This window comes from Hemicordylus capensis, chromosome 3 (genome assembly GCF_027244095.1).
Source record: "Hemicordylus capensis ecotype Gifberg chromosome 3, rHemCap1.1.pri, whole genome shotgun sequence".
NCBI classification, from domain to species: Eukaryota; Metazoa; Chordata; class Lepidosauria; order Squamata; family Cordylidae; genus Hemicordylus; species Hemicordylus capensis.
The window spans coordinates 7,659,359-7,669,344 of NC_069659.1; the positions used below are offsets into that span (position 1 = coordinate 7,659,359).

General features: G+C 44.6%; 1 protein-coding gene across 3 annotated transcripts; it reads right to left on the reverse strand.

The window, feature by feature from the left end:
• Nucleotides 1-486: 486 nt before the first annotated feature.
• LOC128351698 (gastrula zinc finger protein XlCGF49.1-like) lies at nucleotides 487-9,717 on the reverse strand. 3 transcript variants are annotated; one of them, XM_053311454.1, is made up of 2 exons: nucleotides 8,991-9,717; nucleotides 487-7,322 (listed from the first exon to the last, which is right to left on the reverse strand). In XM_053311454.1, exon 2 carries the CDS (start codon nucleotides 7,302-7,304, stop codon nucleotides 6,561-6,563), a length of 744 nt encoding a protein of 247 aa, XP_053167429.1. In that variant the 5' UTR covers nucleotides 7,305-7,322; nucleotides 8,991-9,717; the 3' UTR covers nucleotides 487-6,560. The 3 variants fall into 3 exon arrangements, with proteins under 3 accessions (XP_053167429.1, XP_053167430.1, XP_053167431.1); XM_053311455.1 differs by having other exon boundaries at nucleotides 487-7,352; XM_053311456.1 differs by lacking the exon at nucleotides 8,991-9,717 and adding an exon at nucleotides 8,865-8,984.
• Nucleotides 9,718-9,986: the final 269 nt, after the last annotated feature.

Consider the following 9,986-nt stretch of genomic DNA (forward strand, 5'->3'; position numbering starts at 1 on the left):
TGGGGTGGGAGCCCTCCAAATGTCCCACCCGTGGTGCACCACCACATCTGGCCATGTGGGATCTGGTTCTTCGCTGGGGGTGGGAGCCATGTGTGCATGGGTGTGTGTGCATTCCAGGTGTGCAGCATGGCTGGTGGGGCCTCTGCCAGCTGCCCTGCCCATATCTCTCTTCGAGGGGTCAGGGGCGCAATGTGAATGACCTGTGCCCTGCCCCCTAACCCTCTTATGCTGAGTAAGGGCCGTGGTGTAGGCAAGCAAGCACTGCCTGCTTGCCTGCCTCTGTATGCAACCTGAAAATAAGTGATCAAACAAACCTCCTAAACCAAGAGGAACAAAGGTAGAATGGATAATCTACTAAGAATAACGTTCTAATGTCACAGATGACGATGCAAGCTGCTCATAATAAATGTAATCACTATTCATCCTTAATTGTTCTTCAGTAATAAATATATATAATACAAAGTAATAATATTAACACATCAAGAATATAGTAATCATACAAAATCTTTACTAGTAACAAATAATAATGAAATAGAAGCAGGTTGCACAGTGGAGTCTACAAAACACCAGAATAACTGTGTTTGAATCGTCATAAAATAGAAGCAAGTGGCATGATAAGTCTACCACAAAGTCTCTGTGTTTGCCAAGCTGAATCAAATCATTGATGAAAAACTGATGCTGTGAAGGCATGCTGCTTTGTGAAAATCTTGCAAGCCCACAGAAGGTGCCTATAATGTATAAAGTTTTTCTTATTATACAAAAACATCATACAACCTAAGAACTTATGTTACAAAACAACTATTTCCAAATAACTTTTATAAACAAGACTGGCTACTGAATATCAATAACACAACAGCATAAACTCTGTGACAGAAACAGAGTAATAAATGGTCCTCAAAATACAAAACTTCAATAATGCAAACTACAAAACATAAGTAAAGTATAACAACTGACAAGAGATATAAACCCATGTTGCTTTGTAAAGAGCTCACATGCTTACAGAAGGTATAGCGTGGTAGTTTGTGTTGGTAACCTTATTGGCTTATATATCGTGTTTCTTAAACAGGTCTGCCTAATTAGATAATAGAACAGCTGCATATCATCCCAATAAACATACTCGACCTTCTGATAGTAGCCTGGGATGCTGCCAGTTTAACAACATTAACTGAGGGCAGATAATCTAATTTGAACAATTTGCAGGTTCTTATATTAAATCAATAGCCTCAGATATCAAATAATTGAGCCTGAATACCTGAACGGGTGCAGAGATCTATTGAATGAACAGCGAAAAAGAAGATGCTGTCATTGAACAACATAGTCAATGAGGCCGGTGCTTAAAGAAAGCAGGACCAGTCTATGGATGTATTTAACCCTGTGGGTTCTAGGGTAGAATATGAGTAGATCAGAAACACCTCCTTTTGTAGTAAAGTTTTCTGTATATCTCTACTATTGTAACGATCAGCTGTAAACCTATGTAATACAAAAAAATCTCATATCCTCAGCTCTGTGTTGTTTAGTTTTAAAATCATGTGCTCCTGTTCTACTAGATGTATAATCTGAGATTTATGCTCCAAAATCCTTGCTTTGGCAGATCTCTCTTTCATACCTATATACCATTTCTGGCAAGGACAAACCACCACATAAACCACTGACTTTGTTCTACAGTTTGCAAGAAAATTAATTTCAATAGGTTCTCCTGTGTGGGGATTGCGAATGTCCTGCATGTTGAAAGCCAACGGACAAACTGCGAAATTGCCACATGGGGAAAAGCCTGTAAAACTGGGTCTATTAGGTGGTTCTATTAGTATTGATAACTCTATTCCTGATGATTTTTGTTTTCCTGAAAGATATTGGGGTGGGCGGATGCATCCAGAAATATCTGATACAATATGCCAATGTTTATTAATGATATTTTTAATCGTGGAAGACAGAGGTGTATAGTCTAATGATCAACAAAGGTCCTTAGGTTGAGACCGTAGCCGATCTTGTTAAAGTGCTTGTGTGTCCATCAGGTCTGCTCTAGATCTTGCAGACTTGATAACATCACAAGGGTAGCCTCTACATCTCAGTTGTTGTTCCAATTTAAATGCTTCATGTTTATAATGGGATGATTGTGTACAGTTTCTTTTGATGCGCAGAAACTGGCCAGAAGGAAGATTTCGCTTTTGCTGATTAGGATGCCATGAATCAAAATGTAATAAGGAATTCCTCCACATAGGTTTCCTATATAGGGAAAATGCTACTCTATTCTGATGGTCTTTGTATACCCATGTATCCAGATAAGCGATTTTCTGAATATCATATTCACTAGTGAACTTGATATCTGGATGGATATCATTCATCCATAATACTAGGGCATTAAATGTATACTCTGATCTTTATAGATGATCATTATATCATCAATAAATCTTTTGAAAATATAAATCTGATCAAAAAAGGGATTGGTTTGTGGGTTGAGAATAATAGATTGTTCTAATTTTGACATAAATAAACAGGCCACACTTGGGGCAAGAGCACACTCCATTGCCAATCTTCGAACCTGTTTCTAAAATTTATTCTCAAACCTGAAAAAGCTCTCTTCAAAGATAAGATCTACAAGTTCCATCAGAAAAAAAGTTGGAGTAGTGGGAATAGAGCGAGACAGAAACAACTCTTCAATGACTCTCCTAGCCTCCTCAAGTGGTATTGATGGATATAAGGAGGTGACATCTAAGGAGGCCATTACGGCATCAGGTGGAATTTCCTGGCCTTCCAGCTTACGAATGAGGTCCTTGGTATCGTGGATATAGGTATCAATTATGGAAATGAAAGGTTTTTAATAGTGATCCACAAATATGGCCAATGGTTCTAGAACTGCATCATAGCCCGATTCAATGGGGTGTCCCTTGTGGGAAAGCCAGGTTTATGTATTTTGGGTAAACTATAGAATTTGGGTACACGTGGATGAGTTTTGTACAAAAATTTGTATTCTAGATCTGAAATGATACCCATTAAATTGGCTTCATCCAGAACAACTTTAATGAGGGATTTGATGCGATCTGTTGGATCTCCAGAAATATAATTGGACCTATCATTCAGTTGCTGTCGCTGAACTTCTTGGATATAATCTTTTTTTATCCATCACTACAACTGCCCCTCCTTTATCAGCCTGTTTAATGACAATCATTAAATTGGATTGCTAAAAAAGAGTTCAAAGTAAGATGTCCAGCTCTATTTAAATTTAAAAATTTCCTTTTTTCACTATAGACACCTTCTGCGCGTACTAAATCCCTTTCAACCAGTCTCTGAAAAACCGTGATGTTAGCGGTATCTACCGGTGCAACAAAAGTAGATTTGGAACTATCATATCCAGGCAGGCAACAAGGGAAGTTATGCCATTCCCTGATTAAGCTGACATAGAAAAATAGATTTGGGTATCACCAGGGAACTGATAGTACCCTACACCAAATCTCCTGATGATCTCTCCTAATGGTTTCATGTAGATGTTAAAAAGCATTGGAGACAAACTGGAGCCCTGAGGAACACCATATAAAAGCTCTTGCTTTGTAGAACAATAGCCTCCAAGCAACACCCTCTAAAATCTGCCCAAGAGGTTGTTGTCAATCATTTTTGAATTTACACATTTTAAATAAGTTTCAATTACAAACAGCCAGTTCAGAGATCGATTTCCCTCTATTAATTAACAACAAAGCAGAAAAGGTTTTAAAAATATTAAAACAGTTCTATTAGTTAAATAGTGTAAAGTATACCATTAACATACAATTAAAAGTGGTTGTCAAAAGAGTTGTTAAGAGAAGGTTCTCCGAGATTAAGCATCTCTTAGAAGCTGATGTTCTTTTTACAGGTTAGATTCTACAGTCTATGACAAGATAAAACACATTTCAAAGCTCGATGACAGAATTGGTTAATCATACTCACAACTCATATTTCTAAGTTTCCCCACACTTAGTTCTGAACGTTATACGCAATCCTAAAAATAAAATCTAGTCCCTTGATTTAATATACTTACAACCAGGAATGAACCTAAGCGCCATCAGGTTCACACCTGATGGCAATAGGTTCTTGGAGAGATCCTTTGACCAATCAGCTAGCTTACATGCACGCCATCTCTCCCTTAATATTGATGTTAATGCTGAGAGGCAAAGTACCAAAGTGCGTAGCATGATTTTATATCAATTTTACTGTTTGGGGGGTATTTGAGCAAAATCAGAAAACATACCTTTATTTTGACTAAATTTGGCGAAGATGGCTCCTGGTGTTTGCTCTCCGATTTCTAGGGGGATTTCCGAGAAAAACGTAGGGAACTTATGAGAACAACAAACAACAAAATCCCCGTAATGCTTATGCACTGAACCTTCTTCCTCCATGTCAGCTTGAACTCTGAGATGGAAGCTCGACAGTCTGCAAATCACAGAATTGCAGAGACAAACAGATTCCTTCCCGAATGTGTACATCTGTTTTTCCTCACCATTTAAAAACTCATTGATCAGAACAGACTTCTGTAACAACCAGGAGATGTGCAGAACTTGGCCCAAAATGTAGGCCTGTTCACAACAAGGTATGAGCAGCAGCACTGTAAAACAGTGCCTCCTATACCCAGAATCCTCAGACCGTCCAGAAGCATCAGGCAAAGCAGAAAAAACTCACTCCTGGCCACTGTCTCCACCCGAGATATCAGGGAGAGAGTTGGGTCCAGAAGTACTCCCAAACTGTAAACGTGTTCCTTCGGGGGGGAGTGTAACCTCATCCAGAAATGGTAAATCTATCCCATCTCCTGAACTGCAGCTCCCTACAATGAACACTTCCTTCTTGTTTGGAATCAGCCTCACTTTGTTATCCCTCATCCAGCCAATTTCTGTGTCCAGGCAGTATTGTTCTCTGTCATTCTTTTCATCTTTGAGCGGAATGAGTTTTGTTCTGGGTGGCAGCATCAAAGCACTGTGTGCGCACCTGCATTCAGAATGGGGCTTTCCTGATTCAACCCGAGTGGGACCTAAAACTAACTGAGCGGGCATCCAAAAATGTGTGAGTGCACGCACATGCCTACTCCTTAGAGGGAACACTTTCAAACAGGTGATTAGGGAAGTTATGCCATCTCCTGAAGAAGCTGACATGGAGAAACACCCTCCGAAATGTGCCAGAGAAGCATGAGACGAGCCACGGTGCCTCCTACATCCATCACCCTCAGATGGTCCAGAAGGATACCATGGTTGATGGTACTGAAAGGCACTGAGAGATCCCAAAGGACTAACAGAGTCATACTCCCTCTGTCAGTTCTTAATTGGAGGTCATTCATCAGGCCGAGCAAGACAGTCTCCACTCCATAAGTTGGGCTGTTTCAAAAGTACAGTTTCAGATGTATATATGAAACTGACAAACTCAGTCAGACCATTGGTCCAGACACCTCAGTATTGTCTACACTGACAGGCAGCAGCTCTCCAAGGTTTCTGATGGGGAATTTCTCAACTCTGGAGATGCCTGAACATGCCAGGGATTCAACCTGGAGCTTTCTGCATTCATGGCAGGTGATCTACCGCTGAGCAATGGCCTCTAGTGAGTCAGACCATTGGTCCATCTAGCTCAGCATCTGGGCCCTTCAGAGCTTACTATGCCCCAGCCTTCTTCTGGCCCTTTTGCATCTCCAGGACTGTAAGAAGCTCTGACTGAGAGCAGGGAAAATCCTATTCATTTGTGATTTACACCCTTCCCTAAAGAAGGCATGGAGAGAAGCTTTGCAGAGGAATCTCCTCTTGAAAAGGGTGATTTAGGATATGTCACCAAGGGTCCACATTCCAGAGACCCACACAAAAGTGTATTCACAGTCAACGAAAAAGAAGCAAAGGTTGTAAAATACTAATATTCATTAACTGAGCTTATTATGCAGATTTATACATAACACGGACACATAGTATTTATATTTATTTATGGCTCAGGGTGGTTTACACAGAGAAATAACAAATAAATAAGATGGATCCCTGTCCCCAAAGGGCTCACAGTCTAAAAGAAACATAAGACAGACACCAGCAACAGTCACTGGAGGTAAAATACATATCTGCCAACACTGCTTCCCAAAACACTTCAAAAGCAACAAGGGAAAAACAAATAATCAAAAGAAATCTCATTATATTTTATATTTCACACAAATGAGGAACATTCCCAGGCTTGTCTGAAGTTTCATGTGTGTGATTTATACTATTTATTAGTCTGCATAGTCCCGACTATGGCTTATCCTCAGTGTGGGTTGTAAGATGTCGTTTAAGACTTCCACTTTGGCTGAATCTCTTTCCAAACGCCAAACATTCATGTGGTTTCTCACCAGTGTGGATTTTATGTACAGTAAGATGTCCATTACTGCTGAAGCTCTTTCCACACTCCATACATCTGTGTGGTTTCTCTCCAGTGTGAGTTATATGGTGTACAGTAAGTTGTCCACTTCTGCTGAACCTCTTTCCACATTCCAAGCATTCATATGGTTTCTCCCCAGTGTGGCTTCTGTGGTGTAGTGTAAAAGCTCCACTGTGGCTGAACCTCTATCCACACTCCAAGCATTCATATGGCTTCTAACCTGTGTGGCCTCTATGGTGTAATGTAAGATCTCCACCCCTGCTGAATTTCTTCCCACACTCCAAGAATTCATATGGTTTCTCCCCAGTGTGGCTTCTATGGTGTACTGTAAGATGTGCACTCTGGCTGAACTTCTTTCCACACTGCAAGCATTCATATGGTTTCTCCCCAGTGTGGGTTCTATAGTGTACAGTTAGTTGTCTACTAGTGTTGAAGCTCTTCCCACACTCCAAGCATTCATGTGGTTTCTCCCCAGTGTGGCTTTTATGGTGTAATGTAAGATGTCCACTCCGGCTGAACCTCTTTCCACACTCCAAGCATTCATATGGTTTCTCCCCAGTGTGGCTTCTATAGTGTACAGTAAGATCTCTATTACTGCGGAACCTCTTTCCACACTCCAAGCATTCATATGGTTTCTCCCCACTGTGGGTTCTATGGTGCAGATTAAGAGCTCCACCCCTGCTGAACCCATTTCCACACTCCAAGCTCTCACACATTTTCTTCCCTGTGTGCATTTCCCACTGAGGTTCAAAGCTTGGCTCAAGACTCAAGCCTTTCCTATGAGGAGGGCACAGGCTTTTCACTCTTTCTTCATTCATTACGTGTTGGATTTCATGCTGAGAAGCAGGTGATCCACTCCTGCTCTTCCCTTCTGCTCCAGGTTTCAGTCTCTTCTGGTTTCTCTTTTTCCATCGGTCACCTCCTAACAATCCTTTCCTGGCTTTCCCCCCATTTTTCATCTTCCAGTTGTCACAGTGCTGCAGTGTAGAGAGAAAACTGGTCAGAGCCTATAACAGAAGAGGATATCTTCTTAGAAGTAATGGTAGAAATGCAAAGAAGAGGCTGGCAGCTTTCCTTCCTATATTTGATGGCTATGCGATTACAGCCATTTCTGGAAGTAGATGACCTTAAATCATTTATGGTAACATGGTAATCAGCTCTAGGCTTGACTGCTGGAATGCACTCTACATAGGGCTGCCTTTGTACACAGTCCAGAAACAGCAATTGGAAGTGAATGCGGCAGCCAGAATGGTCTGTGGAACAAACCAAAGGGGCCCTATAAGACCAATTTTGAAAGAACTGCACTAGCTCCCAATATGTTTCTGTGTAAATGTTCAAAATGCTGGTTATTGCCACCCATCTCCTTCTATGAAGAGCAAGTGGGTGCGGTGAGTGGGTGTCCCAATAAATTTATAAAAGGGGTTAGGAGGATTTAGTAGACTAATTATGCGATGTGTGGAAAAGTACTTCGTTTTGATGAATGATCTCTGGTTAGAGGTGTACGTGAACCCCAAACACCATTCGGTTTGAATAAAAAGCTATTCAACCTGAGTCATAGCTCTGAACTAGCCAGTTCAGTCGAACTGATGGGCTGGTCCATTTCATCGAACAGGTTTGGATGCCAATATACTTGTAAAAGGGAATGTGGTGAGGATTCTCCATTATAAGTACGAGGGGAGAGGGCCCTTCCAAAGCTAAGTGGTGGCCAGGCGGGAGAGGGGAAAAGCAGCTTATCCGGGTGGCATGGCTGCCGGCTCCACCACTCACCACTACTGGCCCTCCTGGTGCAGCCCCAACCATTCTCCCCTTCCTTTACTGGGCGAAGGGCTCGGAGGCATCTTGGTTCTGGACTCCGCGCATGTGTGGAGCCAAGGACTGAGCTGCCGCTGCTGAGCACCGGAGCGAGGTAAGAATTTGGGAGTTAGAGGAATGCTTGCAAACTGCAAGCACCTGGTCTAATATATACAGCTGGGGTGCACCCTGAGATCGCCAAACATGCCCATTTAATTTGTAGGCTTCAAGCTAGGAGGCAGGTAAGCAGGCCTCTGAAAAGCATTACAACCGTTGATCACTGTGCATGACTCTACCATTGTACGTGCTTGTGTCTATGGTTGGAGCAGGAAATGCAACCAAGGAAGCCTGGGAACCATAGAGAGAGGGGAGGGATGGGCAATAGGCTTCCAGATATGTTGTTGGAAGAATACACTCTACCCACGTGTAAAAAGCCTGACATATTAAAGGCGCGTTTAAAAGAATCGTCTGAACTGGCCCCTTTACCTCCTTGCAGAGAGGAGCAGAAAGGAAAGAAGGATTACTTAAAAGTCGTATTTGCAAGGAGAAACCTTCCCCTTCCCGCAGCTCAAGACTCGCGGCTTGCTTGCTGAGAGCAACGGGAGAACCTGGGCTTGGAGGGAAGAGCTCGCTCTTTCTGGCAGCCGCCCCCCCCCCACGCCTCTTTCTCCCCCACCTCCACCGCCCCCCCCCGCCCCCCAGAGTTGATGCTGCTGGCTGACACTCACTGCAGTTCTGGGACATTTTCACTGCAGGAGCAGCTGAAGGGAGAAGAGCGAAGGGCAGACCAGACCAGCCCAGCCCAGACCTCCCATCTCTTCGCCTTCCCCAGCATGCAGCTTCTCTCCTTTTACCTTCCTCTTGATCCAAAGGGCTCCGCCGGCAGTGAGGAGGAGCCTCCCGGGCGGGCGCAGGGTCAGTGTGCTGCTGCGGGTCCAAGAGGACGTGCAACGTGTCCGGCAGCGCTTCCGACCTCTTGCCCCGCTCTCCAGATCCAGGGGACCGGCTGCAGGGAATGGAGGCTCTCCCTCTCCCTTCGTGGCGGCCGGCTTCTTCTGCAGCTCAGGCCGCTCCTGCGGACTCTTTCCCCAACAATTCTGGACTCTGGACTCCGCCCCTTCACTTCTTCCGTTTCCTCCCCCCCCCCCCGCTGCTGCGTCCAATGCCAAAGCTTGTTACACATGCCATGCACAGGAGCGGGCCTTCCTCTCTCTCCTGAAGCTCCACAGGCCTTGCTGCTTCTTGGGTTCCGAGCCGCCGCCGGCCTCCCGCGCCTCCCTCTGCGGGCCTCTCTCTCTCTCGGAGGCAGCTGCAGTATCCTCCCCTACTGGGTCGGGCTGTTAGGCATCCTCCGCTCGCCTGACCTGGGGCCTGAAGGAGCAGGAGGCGAAGTCGGGGCAGAAGCCTTCTCTTCCCTCTGCACACATTTCCCTGGCTCTGTGAATGATGCCCTTGCTCCATCCCATCGGGACAGGGAAGCTGAGCACAGAGAAGGATTCAGACATGTGATCCTGCCCTTACAGACTAAGCCTGCTCTGTAGACCAGACTTCTGGGATGAAGTCCAGTCCTCAGCATTGGGGGGGGGCTCCCCCTCCCTCCCCAGCAGCCCCAGCCACTGCAGACAATATCTCCTGTTTTGGCTGCCATGCGCATGGCTGGAGGGGTGGGGTGGGGTGTGGGGTGAGAGCCGAGCAGGCTTCCACTATGGCGGGGGCGGCAGCCTGTGGGCCTGTCTGGGCCTGAGCACAGGAGACTCGTTCCCGCGTGCCTGAGCACTGAGAATCTCAAGCATCCTAGTCCGTGACGTGCAGTGCTCAAGAAGACTTGCACTGTGCAGGTGTGTAGGAGC